At 43.5% G+C, this 26,789-nt stretch overlaps 2 protein-coding genes across 2 annotated transcripts in view; both read right to left on the reverse strand.

Annotated features, from left to right (window-relative positions):
* Nucleotides 1-420: 420 nt before the first annotated feature.
* Nucleotides 421-2,119, reverse strand: LOC131814095 (ral guanine nucleotide dissociation stimulator-like). Its single transcript, XM_059144786.1, has 2 exons — nucleotides 2,008-2,119; nucleotides 421-629 (listed from the first exon to the last, which is right to left on the reverse strand). Exons 1-2 carry the CDS (start codon nucleotides 2,098-2,100, stop codon nucleotides 432-434), a joined length of 291 nt encoding a protein of 96 aa, XP_059000769.1. The 5' UTR covers nucleotides 2,101-2,119; the 3' UTR covers nucleotides 421-431.
* Nucleotides 2,120-10,926: 8,807 nt separating this feature from the next.
* The window catches only part of LOC131814096 (ligand of Numb protein X 2-like), a 51,935-nt gene continuing 36,072 nt past the window's right edge, over nucleotides 10,927-26,789 (reverse strand). Inside the window, 5 exon segments of the mRNA XM_059144787.1 lie at nucleotides 10,927-13,206; nucleotides 15,273-15,431; nucleotides 18,317-18,548; nucleotides 19,650-19,827; nucleotides 23,232-23,372. Of these exon segments, the coding sequence (XP_059000770.1) occupies nucleotides 13,071-13,206; nucleotides 15,273-15,431; nucleotides 18,317-18,548; nucleotides 19,650-19,827; nucleotides 23,232-23,372 (846 nt within the window). The 3' untranslated portion in view covers nucleotides 10,927-13,070.

Here is a 26,789-nt window from a genome sequence, read left to right on the forward strand (position 1 = left end):
TCCTGAATGCTTGCTGAATGAAAGGGCCCCAACCAGCCCATCACCGACATCTGAGCGGGCCTGGCCCTGCTCACCCCCAGGGATGCTTGCTCTGGATTCAGCCAGACACAGACCCCAGAAGGAGTCTCAGATCTCCCTTTCAATGGCAAAGGAGCCCAGCTCAAGATCACAGTGAGAGTCAGGGATTAGGCAGAGGCTTCATCATGAGGGGCACGGGAATGTTCAAAGAGCATGCCCACAGGCCCAACAGCAGACTTTTCCACCGGCGCAGGCTGCCAGGTATCCTTTCAGACACCTGCCACTGAGTCCCTATAATACCTCTGCCCCAGTTAGGAGCAAGGGGAAGTTTGGGGAAGCATGGGGACCTGCCAAAGTCTCACAACCAGGCATTGGCCTATTCCCAAGGGACAGTTAGGGGCAGGGGAGGGTGCTCACCTTGCACATAGTTGGTCCAGCACCTCCTCGGTGCTGGCAAAGGTGTCGTATGTGTCCAGAAAGGTGTGGACACAGTGTAGATCTTGTCTGAGGACGGCAGGCACCAGGTGATCAATGGCGGCCTCCAGCTTGTCGGCCCGCTCCGCCATCAGCAGTGAGGTCCTCGTCCTCTTCCTGGTTGAGCCATTTTCCCCCTGAGGTGAATCAGAGGAGACATGAGTCAGTGCTGTGGCCACCAGGAGGGTTGGGGCTTGGAGGGCAGAATGAGCCCCCAGATCTCAGGGACTTCTGCAAGAGGTGGGACAAGAGAGCCCAGAGTCCGAAAAAGAATCGGGTGACTCAGTGTCTCATTGGGTTCAGCCTAAGGCTCTTGGTTTTGCTTCAGGTCATGGTCTCCGTGTCCTGAGGCTTTGTTCCTCATAGAACTGGCTGTGTCCATAGGGCAGTGTCTGCTTGAGGATTCTGTCTCTCCCTCTGCTTCTCCCCACTCTCCCCTTGCCTCTCTCTCAATCCATCAATCAGCCAATCAGTTAAGAAACCTTTAAGGTAAAGAGAAAATGTTCTTGGTATCCATACAAAGAATTGAAAGAAATGATGTCTGAACTTGCTAGTATCTCAGGGCCCTTTGTGAGTAGAGTATCGATAGCATGTCCCTGCATGAGTGGCATGGATCCTATGATTTCTGATGACATAGCCCATTCTTTTTATTTTTTTCAAAAGACATTTTATTTATTTATTTGACACAGAGAGAGGTCACAAGTAGGCAGAGAGGCAGCCAGACAGAGAGGGGAAAGCAGGCTCCCCACTGAGCAGAGACTCCTGACGTGTGCCTCGATCCTAGGACCCTGAGACCACGACCTGAACTGCAGGCAGAGGTTGAACCCCCTGAGCCACCCAGGCACCCAAAATATCTTGAGATGAGAACACAGAGATGTTTTAGGCGAGAGGGCTTAGGATTGGAGGGCACGGAGGCTGTAGGGTGCAGCACTGTGCCTTGGTCACAGAAAGGGATTACATCCAGTCCTGCCCCAGTAAAGGGCTCCATGGCTGTGATCAATGACTGGCCTTCTGGACTGCCGTTCAGTGCAGTGCAGTGAGGGCCCTGTTCCTGTCCCTGGGAGGGCCCCATCCATGTGTTCCATCAAAACCAAAGCGCAGAGCAAGAAACAGAGTACCATGGGCCCCATGTCCCTTTGGATCAGAGTTTCCCAACTCACTCTTGCAAATGATGATTTGCAAGACTTGAAGAACTTGAGGAAGGACTGTTGGGCCAATGGGGACACCTGGGAGCACGAGTTAGGAAAATGCCTAGGCCAGGGCAAAAGGAGTCTAGATCAGTGGGATGATCCGTGGTCTAAAGTCTCTTTAATGATACTCCTATAAGTATGTGGACAGTGGCTCTGCTTCTATCCAATGCATGGGCAGGACCATGAGGGCCAGTTTGGGGAAGAGATGGGATGCAGATTCACGGGAGTACAGGACTCTAGGAGGCCAGGCTGGCTTCTAGGAAGTGGGGCCCTTGGTGCTGCATGGGCGCCCCAGGGGTCGGGTCTCCCCAGCACCTGCACTCACCCTGAGCCAGCGCCAGACTCTGTTGGCCCTGTGCGGCTTCTTGTCCTTGGAGGAAGGAGAGCAGGCAATCTCCTCGGTCACCTCCTGCACCATGTCCTCTGGAGCGTTCTGTCAAGACAGTGCCCGGCAGGCAGGCAGGAGAACTTAGAGCCCTGTCTGGAGGCTTTTGTTAGTCTTCAGACCCCGGGCGCTCCATTCCAGACACACCACAGCCCAGGTGGCAGAGCCCTCCCCCAAGGAGAGAAACGTGGCCCAGCTTCAGGGCCTCGGATGTGCTCTGGCACAGCTCAGAGTCACCTCAGGAATCCCCTGTGCACCCTGCCCACCCTGACATTGGTGTGAACGAGAAGGGATCACCAGGGTATCCACTGTGCTCACCCTCCTCCAGCCCATGGGCGGGAACCCCCACATATCCCTCCTCCCCTCAAACTCCAGAGGAAGGGATGGGGCTTCCCTAGGACAGTTCAGAGGGGTGAGCATCGCCTAGTCTCCTCAGTAGTAAGTACCTTATGGCGTCTCCCTCGAAATGTGTTGAGGCATCGGGGGGGTGGTTTCAGCCAATGTCTACAGCATGGGAACAAGCCATTTTCCTGGGGTTTCTGATACCCAGAGCCCCGGAAACTCGGCACACAAGAGGAAAACATCTTTTTGTGTCAGATGTCCTGAGCCCAGTAACCCTGCTACCGGAATAGAATGTGGGTGCCTAGTTGCAGGGGTTCCAAGTTCTGGGGGCAGGCGGTCAAGGAAGTGACATCACTGCCTGAGATCCCCTACCGGGACCCACTCCTGGTTGGACCCCTACATGATCAGTGCTCCGTTATGCCATCTCCTCATCCCCCTTCTGCATGCAAGGCCACATCATATCTGTACACAGTGACCCCAACACACCCCTCTCCAAAGGCCCCCAGGGAAGGTCTGGGAGCAGCCAGGGCCCCAGCTTGCAAACACACCTGGTTTCAGACACAACTCTCGATTCTTACCTGGTTTTGACCCTAGATAAGCCATTGTACCTGACAGGGATGGGCTTCTCTGCAAAATATGGAGGATTCCAGCATGTCTTTCTATCAGATGTCCACAGGCATAGGTTGGATAATAGCTATGATGTTAGAGGAGTGCTGTCACAGGTAGGAAATACCTCCCACCCAATTTCCTCCATCCTATCAACTTCTTGGAATCTGCTACTAATGGGATCCCACCCCACAGTCCCTCCTGGGGTGTGTGTATTTGTGTGCACAAGCACACTCGCTCCTGTGTGCACACATGTGTTCATCGGTGCTCACATTCTGGATTCCCAGAAGAGGACAGCTTCACCTACAGAGGGCTGGGTAATACCTTCCCACGATCTTAGGCTTTGAATTTTCAATGCAAACCCTAAAGAAGGGACTGGAGTTGGCCCTTGATGGTCAGAATGTACCCTTACCCCTAGAGACCGCCTGTCCTGGGATGCAGGCCGTTCCCTCCTTTCCAAAGGGTGTGATGCAGGTAGGGGTCCATGCAGTGGGTCGCCATGAGCTGGTATCCTCCTCAGACAAGAACCTGGGGAGATGTGTCCTATCTAGGATATCAATGATCACCCTCAGCCCCATAACATTTCCAGGTCGACAGCCCCTTCCTTCTAGACAACCTTTTCCAGAGCCCCCAGTGAATGGCTAGGTGCATGCAGGACCCCAACTTTGAGGACACTCAAAGAGCTGGGTTCATGCCTTCTAAGCCTCCCTACCAGTCTGATTCTGGGCAAGGCCCGGACCCTGCAGGGATCTTCACAGTCTCCCTTCGGGGGCTCCATTGGTTCCCCAACTCCTCTGTAGACATGTTTTTGTGACCCGCTCCCCAGACTGTAGTCCGGACTTGGTGATTCACTTCCATGTCATACAACGTGGCAACGTGACCCAAAGGCCCTTCTGAGATTTCGTTCCAAAACTCACTGCCCAGCCCCATGTTGAGTAGGATCCATGTTCTCTCTCCAATCTTCATACTGGAGCACAAGCCCCTAGGTTGAACCATGACCCAGACATAGGCACGTGGCCCAGCCCTGTGGGCCCACAGCAGACAGAAGTCAGGTCTTTGAGATGGTCTGTATCTGGCACATGACCCTGAGTGCGCTCAGGTTCTCGGTGAGGCAGGTTGTCCCTTGGTGTTGTCAGCAGCCCAGCGTAAGGAGAGACTCTGGAAGGAGCCCCCAGTGGAGCACTGCTGGATTCCTGATCCCTTGAGACCACGAGGCAGCGTTTGTGGGTTCAGCCACTGAGTGTGGGGAAGTGCGGTCACACAGCCCTGGGAGAAGGGCACTGATACTGACCAACTTCCTGGGCCTTGGCCCTCCTCCCCTCCCACTCTGGTCCTTCCTCAGCTTCTCTGGCCACCCTGGCCCCCTTTCTAACCTCCAGTCCTCTGCTCCATGGTGCCCTCCGCTAGGTGGAATGCACTCGCATTTGTGCAGGGCTGTCTCCTTCTTTTCCTCCCGCAGGAATTCTCCGTGTCATCTCAGCACAGCCTTGTCATACCCCTCACCGGGTGGAGTTCGGCCTTAGTTGTGTCCCTTGCTCTTTTGCTGTGGAGCAATCGCTTTTCCCGTTCACATTTTGGTTTCTCGTTTGTCCATCTTCTCCTCTAGACCCTGAGCTCTCATGAGGAGAACCCGCTGGGCTGATAAGCCCTGGCACCATCTGAGTGCGCAGTGCCCAGTGGCTGAATGAACGGGAGACAGGATCCGTCCCAGCACAGACCAGCTCCGTTGTTTGAGCCTCACTGATTTTGGTCCTGTGTAAGCCTTTTGTTTTGTTTTTTAAGTTAACTGTGCCTGATGTGGGCCTCGAACTTATAACCCTGAGATCAAGGATCCTAGTGCCTGAGGAAGCCAGGTGCCCCTTTGATCCTCTTTAAAGGTTTTAGGCTGATCACTATTGAAGTGAACTTGGTCATTTCCACATGCTGTACGGAGGTATATTACATTACGCTGAATGACCAAGTAACTCCCCAGATTTTGGTAGCCTGTCACCACAGAGTCCACCCCCCCCCTCGCCCCATGACAGTGCTGAGTGGTTCTTCAGATTAGAGACTGAAATCCTATATGTGGTCATTGAGGACCCAGAGTCCCTCCACCATCGGCCTTCTCCCTCCCTGGGATGACATGCACCTCTGATGCCATCAGCACAAGAGGAAAGATGACAAGAAAATACATACAGAAGGGTGTTTCCGGCCAGGCCTCAAGGTACACTTTGACACTCAATCTTTTATGTATTGTTTTAGAATTTTATTTCTTTATTAGAGGGAAAAGAGCACAAGCAGGGGGAGGGGTAGAGGGAGGAGAACCAGAGAGATGCTGATCTGAGGAGGACAGAGGGTGGCTGATATAGACCTGTGCAGGGAACAGCGGAGGCCGCCCAGAGCTGGCCTCCGTCATCTGGTGGGCCGGGAGTAAGGAGTAGCCTTAGATCCCTGTGCCCATGACCTGCTATCAGGGGAGACCCTCTAGGGATTGCTTCCTGGACTCAGAGAACATTGAACGGTGGGGAAATTTTCCTTGATTTAGGAGCGATGCAAAAGTCAATCATGGGGTTGATACTTTCTCTTCTTGGACCGACAGCCCCAGCCCCAGAAGAAGATGCTGAACCACCTCAAGAGTTACCTCCAGCTCCCACTGTGGTGCCTGCGGCAGCTCCAGAGGCCAAGGGGCCTGGGTGGGAACCAGTTGTGCGGGTGATCTGGCTGTGGAAACAGCTGAGGGGAGGCACCTGCCTGAAGGAGCCTACTGCAAAGTTTCTATGGACAACCAGGTGCATGATTGAAAGACTTAGGGGTCTACCCCTGTGGGGGACATTCCTGGCTTACAAGTGTTCAAGCGGTGAAGTGGGGCGATATCCCAGGTGTGACAGCATGATCTCAGGATCCCGGGGGTCCCCAGAGGACAAGCCATAGCCAGAGGCTTGCTTCGACCATCGAGGAGGGAAAGGGGCACAGAAGGGAGGGGGCAGCTCTGCAAAAGTACTCTGGGGTGTCGCTTCCCTGGGAGGGTCTCAGGCATGAGTATGGGACTCAACACTTCCTGGGACCTTGGACATTCTTGCAGAGCTGTGGGTGATACAGACTTCCTAATAAAATATTGGTGCAGTAAGGATGTCCTTTATCTATCTTTCTATCTATTTATTTATTTATTATTTAAAAATTTTATTTATTTAATTTTAATTATTTGTTTTTTAAGATTTTTATTTATTTATTTGACAGAAATCACAAGTAGGCAGAGAGAGAGAGAGAAGAGGAAGCATGCTCCCTGCTGAGCAGAAAGCCCGAAGTGGGGTTCAATCCCAGATCCCTGGGATCATGACCTGAGCTGAAGACAGAGGCTTTAACCCACTAAGCCACCCAGGCGCCTCAGATATCCTTTATTTTTAAAAGCTGTCTTTCTATGTCAGAGTCTAAGCGGTCGATGTTTCCAGCATGACCTCTCTTCAACGACTGGTTAGTTTGGGGAAATTCAAGAAGGGTCCTTGCTGAATTCATCCTTAAAACTGAGAACTTTTGAGGAACAAGGCAGGGACTGGAAGTAGTTTGCAAAACAGCCCAACTTCAAAGCATGATGTGCAGTGAGTGACTACAGTTCCGACAAATCTCTGAGAGCCCTGCATGCAGCCACGCTTCTCCTGGCTGGAGGCATGCCTTCTGCTGTGTGCAGGGAGGTGCTAGTCTTCCACGGCTTGTCTTTTACTCCCTTGTGTTTCATTTCAGCACCTCTTACGTTGGGTACTTTCCAGCTAGTAGGCACTGCGCCTACGAGTTCAAGTTTACTTCTAAAGAGCTGTTGTGTTGCCATAGAAATTAATTGCTAGCATAGTTCAAGGGAGTAGATTTACACTGTAAAATGGCAAGGGCTTTCTAATAAGGACCCCGAGGAGTTGAAACCTTTCCTCCAGCAGGCAGGGGAGAGAGATTTCAGAGAAGGAGCTCGCTTCATGACTTCCTTGCTAGTTTCTGGGCGGCTAAGCTGCAGGGTTTTATCACTGGATATGGACCAATGGAAGAAGGCATCAATTACGAAGATGAAATCAGGCGTTATAAAGAGGTGATTCAGAGCCTGGGTGTCCCACACACAGTAGACACTAGGTGGACTCCAATTTAAATGGCCACATGGGAGAGAGAACTACGGATCACTAGAATGAATGGGTCTGAGGGCTCCAAAAGTATTTAAGGCAACTTGGAAACTGTATACTTCAGATGCAGGTTTAATACCCTACTCTTTCTTTTCTTTCTTTCTTTCTTTCTTTTCTTTTTTTTGGCAAAGAGAGCGGGATCACAAGTAGGCAGAGGGGCAGACAGAGAGAGAGAGAGGGGAAAGCAGGCTCCCCTCTGAGCAGAGAGCCCATGTGGACCCTGAGATTTTGACCTGAGCTGAAGGCAGAGGCTCCACCCACTGAGCCACCTAGGTGCCCCACCCTACTCTCACTTTTTAAATGTTGATTTAAAATACTCCTTCCTTATATACAATGCCAAGGTAATTGCAACTCCGTTTAAGCTTTCAAATTCCCAATTAGTTAGGTCTGAATTCATGGGACTTTGGTGTACTATCACGTGGGTGCTTTAAGCAGGATTAACAGCCTGGAGTGCCCTTAGCAGATGAAATGTAGGTTTGTTAACTTCAAATTTAAACGTTTCACTTAGCTCAGGCTTCACACACTTGAGGAATCATAAAGCCACAGCCCATTTCACTGTACAGAAGAATAGAAACCAAGTCTGGAAGTTACATACAGAATAGCATCTGCAGATCTCATTGTCTTTTTCGTGAGAAAGGGCTGTAGCTAGTTTGGAGTGTGAGGAATCCAACCTACTCACATGGCACAGTATCTTGAGAGAACAAACCCTCTAAATTCTCTGGATTTCCTTCTTTCCACCCACAAGGCCTCCCTAAGGCAGCACCAGAGAACTCTTCGTTTCGCTGACCGGCTCCAGAATGAATGGAGCGTGTAATTCCCCACACCTATGCAGGCTGTGCACAGTGACTTCCATCTGGGGCGATAGCATAGAGGGAAGAGCAAGCAAGTTTACTGTGGAGAAACGTGACACATACTCTATCAGGCCAGGTGGACAAGGTCAACGCCAACAGCCACAGGTCGTGCTGACAGTAGGCAGCCTCGCTGTCACATGTGGACAATGGCACTCGACCTGCAAACTCATCACCCCAGTCTAATTAAGATCTAATTAAGAGGGGGGAAAAGCAGACAGATTCCAATAGAGGACATCCTACAACACCCCCGACCAGTGCTCGCCATTGTCAAGGTCCTCCTAAGCAAGGGAAGTCTGAGAAAATGGCCCCAGCAAGAGGAGCCCAAGGAGGCATAATGAGATGTAATGTGGCAGCCTGGAGGGGATTCTGGGACAGACACACAAGGGACACCAGGCTGACATTCTCCCTCTGGAATGCCCAGGCTCTTCAGAAGGTAGAGAATCTGATATTTAATGTTCGGCTTTATTTTATTTATTTTTAAAAATATTTATTTATTTGGCAGAGAGAAATACAGTGAGAGAGGGAAGGAACACTAGCGGGGGGAGTGTGAGAGGGAGAAGCAGACTCCTCACTGAGCAAGGAGCCCGACTCGACTAGGGGCTCAATCCCAGGACACTGGGGATCATGATCTGAGCCAAAGGTAGACACGTAATGACTGAGTCATCCAGGTGCCCCAAATGTCCAATTTTAAACTTGCACCTTCCTAGCAAGTTTTTCTTCTTCCTAGTACACATCCATGACCATAAAAGTATAGTTTAACAAAACCTTTTATTTATTTATTTAAAGATTTTATTTATTTGACAGACAGAGATCACAAGTAGGCAGAGAGGCAGGCAGAGAGAGGAAGGGAAGCAGGCTCCCTGCTGAGCAAAGAGCCTAATGTGGGGCATCCCAGGAAGCTGGGATCATGACCTGAGCCAAAGGCAGAGGCCTTAATCCTCTGAGCCACCCAGGTGCCCCTAACAAAAACTTTTAAAAGAAAGAAAAAAAAAAGTGGCTAGCCCCAGGAGGTTTGTAAAGATTTCCCTCCCCAAAAGAGGTAATTCCACTTAAGCCAAGTCAGCCTGAGTAGGCACAGGTGTGATGGCGGTTCTTAAATGAGGCAAGCAGTGGGAAGAAGCGAGGGGAGTGGTGGGCAGGAAGGGGGACTGGGCAGGGGGACAGATCATGAAGGGGCTTTTCTGCAACCCCAAGATCCCTAAACAGGGAAATGAACAGAACAATGACCAAAGTTAGGGTTTAGGAAATTTGCCGAACGGAATTCAGACTGAGGGGCACCTGGGTGAGCGGCTGCCTTGGTTTGGGTCATGAGCTCAGGGTCCTCGGATCAAGTCCCACATTGGGCCCTCTGCTCAGTGGGGAGTCTGTTTCTACTCCTCCCTTGTGTTCTCTCTCAAATAATAATAAAAAAATCTTTAAAAAGAATGAGTTCACACAGAGAAAGAGTGGAGGTAGGTAAGCACATGAGAAAACTCAGAAGTCCGGGTGCAGAAGTGAGTCCTGCGGACTGCAGGAGCCGCAGCGCTGGGGCCTGCGCAGCCCTCAGAATTGCAAGGTGGCATCTGACGGGACTTACGGCGCTGAGGGTGCTTAGGTCAAAGCCATGTAAAGGTAAATGAGGCCTGCAGAGCTCCACCCTCACAGGGAGGGTGATTCTCTCCAAAGTGTGGAGTACGGACAGGCCGGGCCGGAGAAAGCTGGCAGGGCGGCGCTCCAGCTATGCCTCCCAATATGAGGCACAAGGGCCACGCACTGAAGGGCTACGACAGGCGCGTGTGTGGAAAGACCTGAGTGTGTGGGTAGCCCGCTGGAGACACAGGAGGCAGATGGCACCCTGGAGCCACCCAGAAGATGGCTGAGGGATTGGACCATATAGGCCTTGGTCGGAACTTAAATTTGCTAGGAAATCAGGAACATCTTTCTTCAATTAAAATTTGTTTTCTTTACAAGATGGGATCAGGAGGGAGACAAACCACAAGTGACTCTTAATCTCACAAAACAAACTGAGGGTTGCTGAGGAGCCAGGAGCTGGGAGAGGGGGTGGGGTTATGGACATTGGGGAGGGTATGTGCTATGGTGAGTGCTGTGAAGTGTGTAAACCTGGCGATTCACAGACTTGTACCCCTGGGGATAAAAATACATTATATGTTTATAAAAATTTTTTAAAAAATTAAAATAAAATTAGATTCTACTTTGAAAAAAAAATTATTTTCTTTGAAGCAGAGAATAACCAAAGCCCTCGGAGGACCAGGCAGCACAAGGTCAGGCCTGCCTGGCCTGCTCAGTGCTGTGCGCGTGAAGCTCTGAAGAGGGCTCGTCACAAGGAGACATTTCTTTTTTCCTTTCTTTTTACCATGTCTGCGTGAGAAGGTGGATGTTAGCCGAACGTCCTGTGGTGACCATTTCACAATGTGTATAAATCAGACCATCATGCTGTATGCCTCACACTTATAGTGATGTGTGTCAATTATTTCTCAATAAAACTGGAAAATAGGCATAGAAAAAGACTGGCAGGAAATCCACACACACACACAAAAACACACACACAACATAAAACCCAACAACTCTACTTTATATCAGCCCATATACCCAAGATATTAGCACTTTGACACGTGGCTTGGTGGCATTTCCAGTATTCAGTGACCCCACATATTGAACAACATGGTCTAGAGGCAGTGTGTGGGCAAAATTTCCAATAATCAGCAGAGGTCACATGTGTTGTGCCTACAGGAGGAAGGATCAGAAGACGAACTTGTGATTCTGGGGTGTGAAGCTTGGGACACCGTACTGGGGACAGCGGGGCCATGAACAAAGATTGCGTACAGAGTCAATGTCTGCTGCTCAAGAAAGAGATGGTGCCACTAGTATGGAAAGGATGACTTTTATTTCCATCCTAAATAATCACACCATTATTAAAACACATTTGAAAAATCCTGGAATAATGTAAACTGAAGGCACAGAACAAATCAAAATATTTGAACTATTTATGCTTAAGATGAGAAAATTCAAATATTTCAACAGTAACAATAAATTATGAACAAGTTTCCATCATCAAATATCATTCTGACCAAAAACTATCATGTTTTATAATAAAACCAAATGAGTTGAAGCTGAGTCTGAGATTTCCATGATAAAAATAATGTCAAAAAAAAGTGTCTTCTTCAAAATACTAATTATATCCCCAGGTTCAATGTAAGTATTTTACATATAACAAAGTAGCCATTAGGATATTTGTCGGTGGATGGCCACACCCCAAGAAATGACACATTCTTACAAAATGTTTAAAAAAATAGCAAAGTAGGATATAAAATTCTATTTGGGGAGCAGGAAAACAAACAAACAAACAAACAAACAAACTTGTTCCGTGTCAATTAGAATATCAAAGCATTTCAATACCAAATTGCTTCAAAAGCCAATCATCACATAACAGTAATATACTGTATGGGGCATCCCACTGTATCTCGGTTATATGTTGACCATACAGTGTAGCTAAAGGGTTGAACAAATCAGTAGCAATTACTGTTGCTATTTCTTATTCACAAGTGATAGTTTAAAACAAACTCACTAAAAAACTAATAGGAATAATCGGTGACATGCTAGAGACACAGTAAATCCTAGCAATGCAATTGCTAGTTTGAAAACAAAGTGGTCATGCTTCATAATATACTGTAGTATTTTTGAAATACATTCTGTGATAATCAATACCATTTACGACAGAGGTCACTTGTAAATGAGCTCAGATTCTGAACTAGGTTTCTAAGTGAACTCTTTTCAAGTATGCATAATATTAAGAAAGTACGGAAACTCTGATCTCACTTGCTTCTTTATGCGTTCTTCCAAAGGACAATCAAGTGGAATGAAGGACTAACAAAACGGGCTGGTTGTAGTTTTCAAAAACATTTAGAAAAATAAGAAATAGCCTAGTGACCAAGAAATGACTGAAAGATATTAACATCTAAAACCTACTATTTTAGATAAAAATCCAGGACTCTTCAGTCTTTTTCTTGAAATAATTAAGTTCACAAGAAATAATGGGGAAAAAATAAGGACTTCTAGAACACTGAAGGCTCTTCTTGGAATGAAATACAAAAGGTCTACCTTCTCCTACACTGAGCTGCAATATAGTTGAAGGTGTGTGGAATAGCAACACGGCTTGATCTTTAGTTTAACTGCATAAATCACAAAAAAGCACGTCCAGCCAAGACTGCTGATAAGTATAATACAAACTCTAGAAAATGAATTTTAGCAAAAACGGCTTCAAAATTTCCCTGCATAACAAAACATTCCTTTGGAACGGAATCTTTAATGCTTTTGGCATTCTGCAATAAGTGTGACTTTTACCATCTCCAGCACTAAATTATAATTACCTCCCAAATGCCTTTGTCAATGGAAAACATGATCTTTGATTATCTGGTATTCTAATTAATGGTACATTATTTTTTGAAAAGCTCTTTAGTAGTGTCAGACTTCTGTCTTCATCATCTACGAGTACTAAGAGATTAAATGAGAAGTCAAACAAGTCAGAAAAATCGTTTTATAAACAGTGAGAACTTTTGAAATGTTGGCACTGACGGGGGGAGGGGGAATGGGGAAGGGCTGCTAGCTTCACGGAAGATGTCTATACCCATTTGTGGCACTGGCTGCAACAGGGGCAGTGAATGCCACCACTGCGGAGTGCAACGGCCCCAGCACTGGGGTGTGGAACTCATCCTATGACTCGGTTAGGGGAAACAAAGGACTGCCCCAAGTTCTCTAATCCAGCTGGCTCAGTCGCCATCTGCACACACTTCTTGCGTTATAGTAGGTCCCATTCTGACAACGGAGAGTCTCATTTTTGAAAATATGAACTTACGAGGCTTAGTGGAAGACTGTTCCCAAGCTAAAAGAAACGTGCCTAACTTGAAGAAAACCCTTCTACTAATAACAACAGGACAATCTCAGTGGTTTGGGTCCTACAAATACCAGTTGTGCCTGTGGCTTCCAACTGGAAACACAATCCAACAAAAGGAGTTTCTTTCCAAAGCTTCAAAAGGAAGACAGTCAGATTCAAAACTGATTTCAAAACCTACACCAGGCTTCCAGGCCAGCAAATAACTGTCAGAGTGACTTTGTTCCGCTGCTCCTTCAACATGGGCACTAGTGCAGAATGGCTCATGCCCATGGTTGACAGGCCATTGACCGCTACAATCATGTCTCCACATCTGGACAAAGACAAACAGAAATGGACTGTTAACTATTTACATGGGTTTAGAAAACATTATCCTAAGGGAGATCTTAAGGGAGATCTGTTTGGCATGAAATTCATAGTTTCACTTAACCATTAGCCATCAATGGTGAGGCTATGTTTTCTGCTTTGCAAGATGTCTGGGGCAATTTTTAACCCTATACTGGCCTTCCATTGCAATCAGGGCCACCCCTGGTTGAGCAGTTAGAACTGCTCAGTGATTTTGAGGGCAAGCAGAATAATTTTCAAGAAAGCTTGAGCAAAATGTAATGAGAATAAATGTGCTGCTTCTTTAAGGAATACTAAATAAAGCATTTGGAGGGGGCTGCTTATTATTTTGACTGTTCTTTGCTCATTCTTAGAGCTCGTACATTTGAGGGCTCAATTACATTGAGCCTCTTTCAGCGGCTGACGCCTGCTGTCCTCTGACAGGACTATCGCAGATGCATGATCAATCTGAAGGCCCTTCTATCCTTCAGCATTATTTGCTCTTTAGTTTGTAACAGCAATATGCTATTTTATTGTTACCTACTTCAACAGTTTTGGAAGTAGGTGGAATGCAAATTATAAACTAATTAACTGAGACCCAGAATGCTTGAGGGACTTAGCTAAGAGAATGGTTAATTCATCTCTCCCCCTCTTCTTTCCAACTAAAATACTGATTTTTTCACCCATCTCTGTCAATATAAGGAGCAAACTGACCCTGGTCAACTTTTCATGAGACTCTCTGGATGGCACTCTGATCAGTATACACTCTCCATTCATGTGGCACTCGAAGATGTCAACATTTACTTTTTTTTTTTTTTTTAATTTTTTATTTTTTATAAACATATATTTTTATAACATTTACTTTTTAAGAATTGGCTCTTCCATCAAAAAACTAAGCTCTAAGACCCTACATGAATCCATTTCCTCTCAGTTTGTAGAATCTTTTTTTTTTTTTAAAGATTTTATTTATTTGATAGACAGAGATCACAAGTAGACAGAGAGGCAGGCAGAGAGAGAGGAGGAAGCAGGCTCCCCTCAGAGCAGAGAGCCCGATGCGGGGCTCGATCCCAGGATGCTGGGATCATGACCTGAGCCGAAGGCAGAGGCTTTAACCCACTGATCCACCCAGGCGCCCCACAGTTTGTAGAATCTCTTAATCTAACACCTCTTTCTTCTCCGAGGGCCTGAGTTTTGATAAAGGAAAGAGGCTGCATGAGGCTGGCTGAGGACTTTCTGCCCAGCAGAGGGGTGAAGAGCCCAGGCTCTGGAGAGAGAGTCCTGGGTGTGAACCTCCATCAACCATTTCCAGCTACTTGACTGTGGGCAAGTTTCTTAATCTTTCTAAGACTTAGTTATCTCGTGCATCAGACAGGAATAACAATGACAACACTTACCTTACAGGGCTATTAAGATTCAATACTACAATCCCAAGCACTTAGCACTGTGCCTGGCAGCTCTCACATCCATTCATCAAATATTTACTGAGACTTACTCTGAACACAAGGCACTGTTACGGCGGCCACCAGGAATGTACAGTAAATGCAACAGGCCCCCCACCCCCACCCTTTCACGGAGTTTGCATAAATATCGTGTTAGGTAGACATAAGTGCTGCAGAGGAAAAATAGAGCAGTCATCTAATGACAGGACTGGACTCAAGGGGTGTGTGTGGAATGGATGCTCAGAGCCAGCTGTCATCTCCTTGTGTTGAACTGGATGACTCTGGTCTGGTCCCTGTCATTAGAGTAACAAAACAGAGCTATCAGCGGCGAGATGGTCAAAGGGATGCTTCAGTCGAGATCTGGCTGGTACATGCCCAGTTAGTAAACAAGTATTTCAGTCTCTGTGGGCCACACAGCCTCTGTCACAGTGACTCAACACTGCCACTGGGGCTCACAGGCAGCCACGGAGGGGTTGCAAACAGAAGAATGCAGCCACGTTCCAGGGAGACTTGATTTATGAGAGAGGACAAAGATTGGGTTTGGAGCTGACCTCTGGTCAAGATCGTGTCCATCACAATAAACATGAATCACATTATCTGATCTCCCAAGACTCAGTTTAATCTTCCATCAGAATAAGCAGGAGTTCCCAAGACGATGGTTTTAATGAAGAAAGGCTGATTGGTGTGGTTCTCTTCATATCCACCAACAATACTAAAGCCCCAACTTCCCAAGTAGCTTCTTCGTAAAACAATATCATGGCAGCTATGAAGGGCACTATCACAAACACAAAAGGTCAAGAAAAAGTTAGTGGGGCGGCTTTTATAGCCTGTTCACCTTTGCTTCATTCCATAGTTACCCTTATCGCTGCTGGGAAACAAAAAGGGGCTATTTTATTTCCTTCTGAACACATTATTCTGACAGCCCATTTTCCAGCACAGACTCAGTCCTACGTAGACTGGAATTTGTCCAACACTGTCCCGTCTTCTTTTCCCAAATGAACACACACACACACACACACACACACACAAACACACAGAGCTAAACACACCTGGTTACAAGTCACACCACAGAAAGTCGTATAAAATGGTTCTGTGCCTGCATTTTCTCTCTGCACTGTCAACAATGTCCTCAATTTGGATATCCATCTGTATCTACAGAGTTTGTATCTACAAAAAGGTGGTACACAAGGGATCTAGTCCTGCTAATCTCAGCACTTAAATGAAAGAAAGATAGAAAACGTTCTTTCTTCTTCATCTATGTGAGGAGTTATTTGTTGTTTTTTCCTCTTTCACTTATAATGCACTCATTTTAAGGGAGATTGATTGACAAAATAGAGAACTCAATTTAGAAGACACTAATGAAAATCATCTCTTTCTTTCTCCTTACAGCTTTTTTTTTTTTTTAAACTTTTTTTAAACCAGGGACTCTGAAATGCTTCAGTTAAAATGCCACTGTCAGTTGGCGGATGTGACATCAGAACTCAATGAATAAAAACTTAAAAATAGAAGAAAACCCCACCTAAGGGATACAGAAAAAATATCTCCTTGTAAGATTGAAGAATCTTTCATTTTTGGATGAAATTGGACCCAGTCATCTAAGGTAAGGTTTCCTGTTTTTAATCTATTAAAAAGACTTCTTAATAAAGCCAATGCTCTAAGCGATATATGAAATGCTAGAACTTTTAATCTGGTCTACTTTCTTAGCTCACCAACAAGAAAAGACTTTTAAATAGTCTTCTGGCATAGAGCAGGGTCCCAGGGTCCCCTGGTATTTTAGAGACGATATAGGTTATTTTCGTTATTCTGAATCTTCTGCAAAAAAACCAACGAAACAGCACAACACAAAACAAATAAACTGTTTTGTCTAGTACACCGCCAGCCAACTGCAGAGAAAGACCCTCCCTTTTGAGAAAGAGCAGAGTTGCTACCCTGTGTGTTGTGCGACCTGCTGGAAGGAGCTGCCGGTACCCACAGAGCAGTGGCCCTCCCAATACCTGGTTGTGTATACCGGTCTGCACACAACACTCGACCCCCAGGAGTCCACAGAATAGTGACCTTGAACTGATAGACACTCTTTCGATACAGGCAGACCCCCAAATAGATTTCATTATCCCGTGTACTGTTCATCTGAAATATTCATTGTTCTTCCTGGTTCATCTGAAAATGCTCCAAACATAAGCGGTAAAGAGCTGACTGCAGAGCTGGCCCGGAACACCAGGTAATAAGAACTAAAGGAGCGCCAGCACGGCCTGGCCACCAGCAGTGGTGTGCGCACGCTCAGCCCCTGCACAGCCGAGGAGACCACTTCTCCCCCATTGGTGTGGGACCGGGCCTTTCTGACATGCTGGGTTTCAAGTGACAGGTCAGTGTATCAGGCTGACTACTCCAGAGGATAAATGAGTTCCCTCTGCTGGCTGACCCCTCACCATTAGGTAGAACGGCCATGGTTTCATAGCAACCATTCCAATCTATGCCTACAGGGCCCTGAGATATGAATTCTGTTACTGTTTCAGGCCTTTTTGGTCTTTTTCACTACCACAAGGACAAGTCAGTAAGTTAGATGATAGACAAATGAATTCCATTCATCCTGGCTTTTTCTGCTATTCTTTACGTGAAAGTACTTTTTAAAAAATGTATATATATATATCACATAGCACTATACAAATGCTAGTTATTACAAATTCTATCTAAATGAAGCTAGATAGCTCAGAAACTGTCATTCTTATCATTTATTTTTATTTAAAAAAATCAGTCATTTTCCTACTTGGCTCAGAATCAGAATGTTTCATCATAGTTCAGTTTTAGGATTTCTCTAAAGTGATCTAGAAACAAAGACAGTGATACACATTCTTCCAACTTCAATACCGAAGTATATACAACACTCATCAGGAGCTGAAACTTTCATGACCAGACAATGACCAACTACACAATGTCCTGGAGGGTGAGAGTCCCGAAGGTGATGAGAAGACCTACTTTCAGACACCAGTGGTTTGGCTGAAAGAGTCTCTCATGTCCAATAAAAACTGAGTTTTGACATCCTGCCTTTTTACAGAGAGTTAACAAGATTAAGAAAGGGGTTTTAGAAAAGCTTCTCAAAAGGCCCCACACTTTGACCTGGTTTTTCTGGTGAAAAATGCACATGAAGTCTAAGCATGTACACGTGTGGTAAATGACAGCTTTTCTAAAGCAAGAGCATGAACATCCAAATCTCATGGCTGGTCCACTTGAGAACCTTGTTAATAGTAACGGACAGAATGGCTTTATTAGTTTTTATAAACAGATACACCAAATCTTTTTAGCCTAGTTCTTACTATTAAATTTACCTTTGGTTTATTTTTTAAGAATGTTTTAATTTTTAAAAAATTAAAAAAAAAATCTTTTTTACAAACTCATGGCCTGGAGATCAAGACCTGAGCTGAGATCCAGAGTTGGATGCTTAACCGACTGAGCCACCTAGATGCCCCTTAAATTTATCTTTTAAAATATAATAACCTAAGAAAAAAATACCCTTTTCTTCTATAACTTGATATGCCATTGCCACTTTCATCTCTGACCCGGACCTTCCCCCCAACACCCTGGATGAATGAATTTACTGTGTTCCATACTGAGAAATGTTGTCACTATGATTATTCCATGAAACTGCTGAAACGCTGTCAGTACCTTGGAAGCCCAAGCCACATGACCCACGACGGGGACCAGCTGGAGTCATACTCATTCTCGCTGAAGGTGCCTGGCTGCTCTTTGGTAGCCTGGGCTGCCTCCTCCACAATTTGGACCTCAAGTGCTTTCAGGACAACAGCAGGGGACATGGCACTGGCTTTTAGCATAGCAAAGGCCTCACTGTGGCTTAAATTGGTCAAATCAATGCCATTGATATTCAGCAATATATCATCTGTCCAAAGGAATAAACAAGAAAAATGAGATGAGCTACCAAGTCATTATCTTCCCTATACATCCTGTTATTTGTAATTTTTTCACATCTCTGTCATTCTTACGATATCGAGGGAAAAATCCAATTCATGGAAAACATTCCAAAACAACTCAAAACTTTAAGATAATTTCATCATATATAGGAAAAAATGTGGCTTGAGGCACTGTGATGTGACTGGAAGTCCAAATCATTAGACCTCGTTTTGCTAATGTGCAGGACCTGGGCATGTTCATTTCTCTTCTTTGGGCTTCAGTGATTTCTATAGTTATTTCCTGCTCAAAATTATTTGATCTTTTGCTCTTAGAAATGAATTTTTAACATATCCTGTTTTAGAGTTACACAGTTTTATCGATAAAGATAGTCCTACAGAGTTTGCTCAGCGTGAATGTATCAGAATACTTAAAGAGAAGAGATACTTGGGTCTACACAAAGAAATGAAACTTGTGATTTGAGCATCTTTTGCTTAAGGAAGAAAAAAAAAGTGCTTGTTGCCCTGCCAAGTAATATAATAAAAAAAACGGCAACGAGGATTATATAAAAGGTTAGGAAGGAAAAGATGAGTGTTCTATTTTTTAGAGGGTCTTTTCCAACATAAAACAATCCTATGATCTGAATAAACATTAGAAAATAACGGAAAGGGCGCCTGGGTGGCTCAGTCGGTTAAAGCCTCTGCCTGCAGCTCTGGGCATGATCCCAGGTCCTAGGATTGAGCCCCGCATGGAGCTCTGCTCAGCAGGGAGCCTGCTTCACCATCCCCCCACCTCACTCTCTCTCTCTGCCTGCCTCTCTGCCTACTTGTGATCTCTGTCAAATAAATAAATAAAATCTTTAAAAAAAATAACAGAAACATTATCAAACTGCAGCAATTTTCTTTCCCATTAGGCATTTTTCTAACCTTAGAGATAGGTTTTACACTTATATATGGAAGGGACTTTTTAAAAGATTTTAAAAAAATCATATTTATAGAAAATTTGGGGAATATTTGTTATTTTGTTCAAACATGAGTGGCATGCAGGGAGAAGATGGGAGGAGTTTCACTGTTCCCTGCCCTCCCTATCTTACCTCTCTTGATGCGGCCATCACGTGCCAGACAGCCATGAGCTGGCACACTGGTTACAAAGATGGGCAGTTCACCACTCTTGCTTCCTCTGCCCCCTGGCACTGTCATTCCCAGGGACTCAGGTGGTTCCTTCTTTACAGTAATGTGTTTTTCTTGGCATGTAACACACTGGGTAAGATCCTAACACAGGAGAAGAAAATTCATTGCAAAATAAATAATACATAGCTGAAGTAAAGTAAAGAAACTGAAGGAAAAAATACCATGGCAATGATAAAGTCACTGTTAAAATCAGTTACTGTAGAAATAATACACAGTTCTTCATGGTACAAACACGACACCGAACACTGGGGATCACAATGTCAGACTTTGGACGGCTGTATTTTCATATGACTATGTATGGAACAGAAAAAACTCAGGACTGTTGAAATATGGAAGTCAAAATAGGGCCAATTCTACAAAAGTAAATAATGCATTTGAGTTTTAAGATTCTGAAGACAAGCTAATTCATTTTATTTCTCTCTCTCTCCTCTATTCTTTGAGAGAAATGGTGACAGAATAGTACAAAAGTAAAGTGCGGATTTTGTTAACTGCCAGACAAAAGCTATAGATCTATCTTCTGTTTCTTACTCATGAGAATGCTCGGTCATGAAACGGGTGCAAACTGATCTTCACAACCTTCACGGAAAGCTATAAGGATATGAAATAACTGAATTTTTGAAATAGGTAATGAAGAGAAAAAATTTCCAACAGACTGTGTTCTCAGGAAAAAGCAATTTTTACCGATATTTATTGTTGCTATTTATGGGGACACTCTAGAAGAAAAGGAAAATTTAAAACATCAGCTTTCTTTTTAAGTAGAATGCTATAAAAAACAAGGTGTACCTATTTGATATTAATATTAAAATAGCAATAGTAACTAACATTTATTGAAGATTTACTATGTGTAAAGCAAATGGCTTCACATGTATTATTTCATTTTAATGGTTTCATTACATTTCATTACAATGGTCCTGAGTGTAAATCCTATGGTTGGCCCCATTTTATAAACAAGGGAATAGCCTTATTAGAAAGGTCATGTAATTTGCTCCAAATTATATAGCTACGCATGATCACACTGGGATCTGAAGTGATTCAAGTTAAAAAAAATACATATACACACACATAGTGTATATATATAAACATGTATTCATATGTAGTTGTGTATGTTCATACAGCATGATGCTATATGCATCCACACTACAAGGGTGCTATCCCATTAAGTGTAATGATGGAAGCTCCTATCTCAAAAGGTTCCTTAACACATATACTATAAGAGCATATTGTAGATAACAAGAAAACTATTACCACGACTAACAATATCAACAGTAGAAATAGATGAATTCTTTTGCTAGAACTGTAACATTTCCTTTAGTGACACTGCTTCAGAGCGGACAGGTACAGTGTGTCAGTCAAGCCCTGGACCTTCAGGGGTGTCTGCTCTTCTCTGCTCCTGAAACCAACACTCTGAAATTTTCTTGAGGGCACTACCTAAATAGCCTAGAGTTCCTAGAATTTTGACCTCATAGAAAACCTGTAAACATCCACAGGTGGTATCATAGCATATGACATCTATGTGATATAGACCCAAGACCCACGTTATTATGAAGACAATCCAGGTAAACTCAGCTGGGAGCACATTGACTTCAACGCTTGTGTCTGTAAGGTATCGAGTTAATTAGAGGTGGTTGTTTTATTCATCTATATGGCTGAGATGTATGCATTTTAGCCAAACTTCACAGATTACTCTTGGTATACTTCATGGAAACTTCTAAGGGCTTAACATTGTATGAATGTTTATTCAAGCAGCTATGCAGGGGCTTAGTAGTAGAATAATGTGTGCTTTAATTTTTAACAATGATTATCCTCTGAACAGGTTGTTTTGGTGAATTTGAATTTGTTTTCCCTAGGAGACCTTTATTTTTTTAAATTAGGATTTGACATCACAAATGCTGTATGTTAATGGCAAATTGCTAAATTAATGCTTAAAATTACATTTCATGTGGTGTTCTAACAATCAGGTTTACAGAGCACCTAGAATAAGAATTCAGCATTGCTATTTAAAACACCACCACTTAAAATTAAGGAGTAGGAACTAGTAAAAAGAAAAATATATGTGCCCAAAACAAACAAAAGGACATAAATAGTTCTCTATATGAACTCTGAAATGGTTAAGTAGTTCTTAAAACAGTCTTAAAATTGTAGAGCTGTCTTTGAGCACCCATATTTCAAATTTCTGTAGAATTCATGGATTCAGTTACCAACTTTTGCCTTAATTATGATTCTTTAGGAATATGTATATATATGTAACTTGTAAAGCAAGGACCAGCGATATGAACAACTCCTATTCAAATTCCTTTTCGAAACAATAACTGCTTTTCGTAGTCATCATTGTGAAAGCAAAATTATCGGTACCCTTCACACATTCTGTTTTCTGTTCAAAAATAAGAATAAGTTTGTGCTTATAATTTCTTAAAAGTTTTAACTGACCAAAGACCAGTGACAAGTCTATACTTCAGCGCAGAAAACCAGATAAACCTGATGGGCCAAAAATACTTGTGCCTTTAAATGATGCTTTCTTGGGCTCCTGTGACATTACAGAGTTATTCTCTCAAATTGTACTTACATTAAGAAGCCACTTTAAGCTAACCATGTGTTTTTCAAGTAATTCTCCTTAAGGAAGATTAAATTGTTTTACTAAATAAAAACTTATTTACTGGTCTACTTAAAAACTATAGGAAGTAAAAACAAACAAACAAACAAACAAACAAACTTTAGGAAGTTTCCTATGTGTGATTTTCACACAGTTGGTAAATAGCATCGTATTAAAAATTCTGGCCTACTAGAAGTTGAGTTCAAATGAAAGGTCAAATGAAGTAAATAATACTGAGAACACAGTAAAGTGCCACTGTTTTTTGATTTCTACTGATTTCTGCATTCAAAGTGAGACAGCATCAGAATTTTTGGCACAGATAAATGACCTAGGAATATATTATAAAAGCACTGAAATATGAAAGATGCAGCAAAAAGCTCAACATACGGGAATTTAAAATGATCTAGGGTAGTATTCCTATAAACTGTAACATAAAAAGAAATGCTTTATGTGTTTTGCATGTACCTATCAGAAAGTATGATTTATGCTTCATATTCACATAGAGAATTCTGTTGTTGTAGGCAACCTGCCCAACCGCTAAGTATGGACTTGTTGGTCATTGTCTTTTTTTCAGTTACATAACCTCCTGTTACAACTGAATGAGCAAACCAAGATAAATCCCACTTTCAAGCAGGACCAAACAAAGAAGTCTTTCTAGAAGATCAAACACTTCTCATCAATCTAGCAGAGGGACCTTCTTACTAAGAAACCACCCCTACTGGCTGAGGAACAGACTGTACAGGGACTCTCAAGGTAGCCAAACACACATTCCACAACCCAAACACCTGTGTTCACCTTTTCCAACAGAGTAACAGCCCTCATTTAAATCTTACCAGTTTGTAACAGGGATTCCCTGAGGGCAGATGAATGAAAACATGCAAACTCGAGGCCTCACCTTGTGTGAGCTGGGTCTGTTGTGGTACAGCGGCTGTGCATGGTGCTGGCTGCTACTCTGTGCTCCTGTGTCTCGGAGAGGGTTACCAGGCTGGGATTTCCCTGGCCTAGCAATTGTTAAATCCACCCTCTCACCACTAGCCTGGAGAAAACACACATATATAACCACCAGTCATTAATGATGCTTCTCACTTAAAAAAATTATAGGGAGGGTCATTTTCAATGCACTTATCATTGCTGTATCAGAGCCTCACCTGAGTGGGGACTGAAGGCCCCTGCTGGGGGTGGGGCAGACGAGGGAGTTCATTTCAGGAGCTAATACTTTAAAACTTCTGCAGGTAAAAGAGCCACACACAGACCTCTTGGGTAAGCCTTCCCTAACCCTGGAAACACCAAGGACATAACCAAAGCAAAGCCTGGGTTTTGATCTCCCCATGATTTCTTGAAGGGTAACTGTCTTTTTATACTTCCCTCCCCTGCAAAACTGGCCTTGGCACTGAGAGAAAGAGAGCAAAGAAGATAAAATAACGAACGGATTCCAAACTGGATTACAATCCTTTGTGATTTCTGAAATAAATTCCAAGATGGCTACTTTGAGAGTGATAATCAATGAAACTACGTGTAGCTCTGTTTCCACACACTACAGCTTTGAATCGAAAATAGGGATCAGCTTAAACAGTCCTGAAAAGAATGATAACAAAGGTTCTGTAAAACAGGATTAGTATTTATATACATTACAAATTGTGTGCGTATATATGCCATATGTGCACCTCACACATAAATGTAACTTTAGAGGTGATGACAACCACATTGAATTTAGAGGTCCATTATCTGTATTTATAGATCTAGATCTGAAACACAGATTCACATCTATTATACTTTTTAAAGCTATTTTATCTTTGCTTTTAACGTACAGACCTGGTCTACTTGATGCTGATTCTTGTTCATGACTACAACTTTCCAAGTTTACTATCATTGCTATGGGAAAATTTGACAGCCTGCTTTCAAGACGCTGTGGTGGAAAGTAGAACACTCCTCCCCCATGACTGCAGTCAGTAATGTTAAGAAAGCACTCCAGTTTCAGTTCTCAAGTTGGAAAAGGAGTGAAAACCATAATTAAAAAAAAAAAAAGATTTTAGGTATTTGAGAGCGAAAGCGAGAGAGCAGGGTGGAGGGCAAAGGGAGAGGGAGAAGCCGACTCCTCGCAGAGCAGAGAGCCCGATGTAGCATCTGAGCCGGAGGCAGATGCTGAACCGCGGAGCCACCACCCAGGTGCCTGAGTGATAACCAATTTTAAGGCCCTATTAAAGTCATTTACTTATTCAAGTATTTCATTAAACTAGTTTCAGACAATTCTTCAAAGTAACTGAAAGAATAACACTTCTCATGTGGCCAGAGTCTGGGGATTTGATCTAACAGGTAAATGCCAAAGTAGAACGCTTACAATCCAGATATTTGAGATTCTGACACTTCCGAGTATTAGATCACACGGTGTGAAGGGTGAGAAGCCCCTCTGTGATCTCATTTCAATATTAAGAATTGTTTGCTTTACTGCCTAACCCTCACCACTACCAAATACTCTATAACCAGTAATTTAGCTTTACGGGAAGACCCCTGCTCATGCAAACCTATTAACAAACAAATCCCTGATCTTTTTTGATTTCTTTTTTTTTTTTAAATATTTTATTTGTTTATTTGACAGAGAGCTAGAAATCACAAGTAAGCAGAGTGGCAGGGAGAGGGGGAGAGAGAGAAGCAGGCTATCTGCTGAGCAGGGAGCCCAAAATGGGGCTCCATCCCAGGACCCTGGAATCATGACCCGAGCCGAAGGCAGCTGCTTAACCAACTGAGCCACCGGGGCGCCCCTCTTTTTTGATTTCTTAAGAGACAAAATTCTGGGTGTGTGATGGAAGTGGACATTAAACTTTAAACGATGGGCCAACGTTTGGGTTTAGGCTAACTGCCTATCTAACACTTCAGGGTTTCAAGCACAACAAAAGAATTCTGTTAAAGTCAAGATTTTTAAAAATGCAGGATGCCTAAACGACAATACCTGTATTTCATAAAAAAGTGGCATGCCCTTTTGCTGGGAGTATATACTGGTATGATCTTTCTAGAGGGAAGTTTAGCAAAATGTCTTAAACTTGAAAACAAAACATTAAAGTCTGTTGACAGGGGAGTGTTTATGTAAGTTATAGCACAACACGCCTACTATACAGCTATATCATGGTGCATCTATTTTCAGGGTAAGAAGTCCACAGCATACAGCTGACATAAAGAAAGGGTGGCAAACTCAGAATTTGCAAGCTGACTGCATGTCTAAGTACCTACGCAAATAGGTACCTGTTTATTTGTAGGCATATACAGAAAAATGTTTGTAATGATGTTCTTCAAAACTTTAATGTCACTATCTTACGGACTTTAGACTGACTGTGATTTTGACTTCCTTCTTCATTTTCTGTATTTTGTCTTCCTTAGTCTCCTTTTCAGACATGGATTACATGTTGTTCTCAGAATCCAAAACATTAAGATGTTTTTCACAAAGAAACAACTTGAGCAATATATTATATTTGGTATCATATATAAGTATCTGTATCCAATTTTTTTAAACCTCAAGTCTGTGACAAGAGACCAATGCCTGAATCTCCCTCCTAAAGCAAGATCTTCATTGTTACTCAATTCTGTTTACTATACACATTTCTCAATTACTATCAACCTACTTTAATTCCTGATGCTTGATTATGTTACTGCTTGGTTTCCTTTATGTCAGAGTGTTTTCTTGTGCTTACTTAAAACAAAACAAATCTAAACTAAATAAAACACCATACACATCTTTGTTTCACCCCATCACTGTAGGAGATACACATATCATTAAATACTCTGGTAGGTTACAGAACTGGAAGTTCTGCTCTGGATGATTTTCTACCTTTTCTATCTTATTTTTTAAAAAAAATTTTAAAACTGTTTTCTTTTTTTAAAGATTTATTTATTTATTTATTTATTTATTTGACAGAGAGCAAGAGAAGGAACACAAGCAGGGGGAGTGGGAGAGGGAGAAGCAGATTCCTGGCTGAGCAGAGAGCCCTGATGTGAGACTGGATGCCAGGACTCTGGGATCTTGCCTGAGCTGAAGGCACATGCTTAATGACTGAGCCACCCAGGTGCCCCTCTACTTTACCTATTTTAATGCTCTTCTTGAAAAATTTTTTTCTTTAATAATAACCATCTTTACTTCACAGGGCTACTGTAAGAACACAAGTTATGATGTGTTTGAAATGCTCTGAATGCTTTATAAAAAAGGCACTACAGAGATAATGAGTTATTCTCAATAAAAATTGATTTTCCCCACTTGTATGGAGGTGAAGCGGAGAGTGAAAGTTACAAGAACAGAGAAGTCACAACTTTGGAACCACAGCTCCTTCAAGCTTTGCTTGTCTTCACCTGTTAAATGTGGACATAAGTGTATTTTTTATGTCTGGGCTTAGGTGGAGCCCATGGAGCAAATGAAAAACCCATGTGAAAATTTAGAGCCTTCACTTTATAAAGATCAAGGCTAAAT

This window comes from Mustela lutreola, chromosome 13, assembly GCF_030435805.1.
Source record: "Mustela lutreola isolate mMusLut2 chromosome 13, mMusLut2.pri, whole genome shotgun sequence".
In the NCBI taxonomy this organism is placed as follows: domain Eukaryota; kingdom Metazoa; phylum Chordata; class Mammalia; order Carnivora; family Mustelidae; genus Mustela; species Mustela lutreola.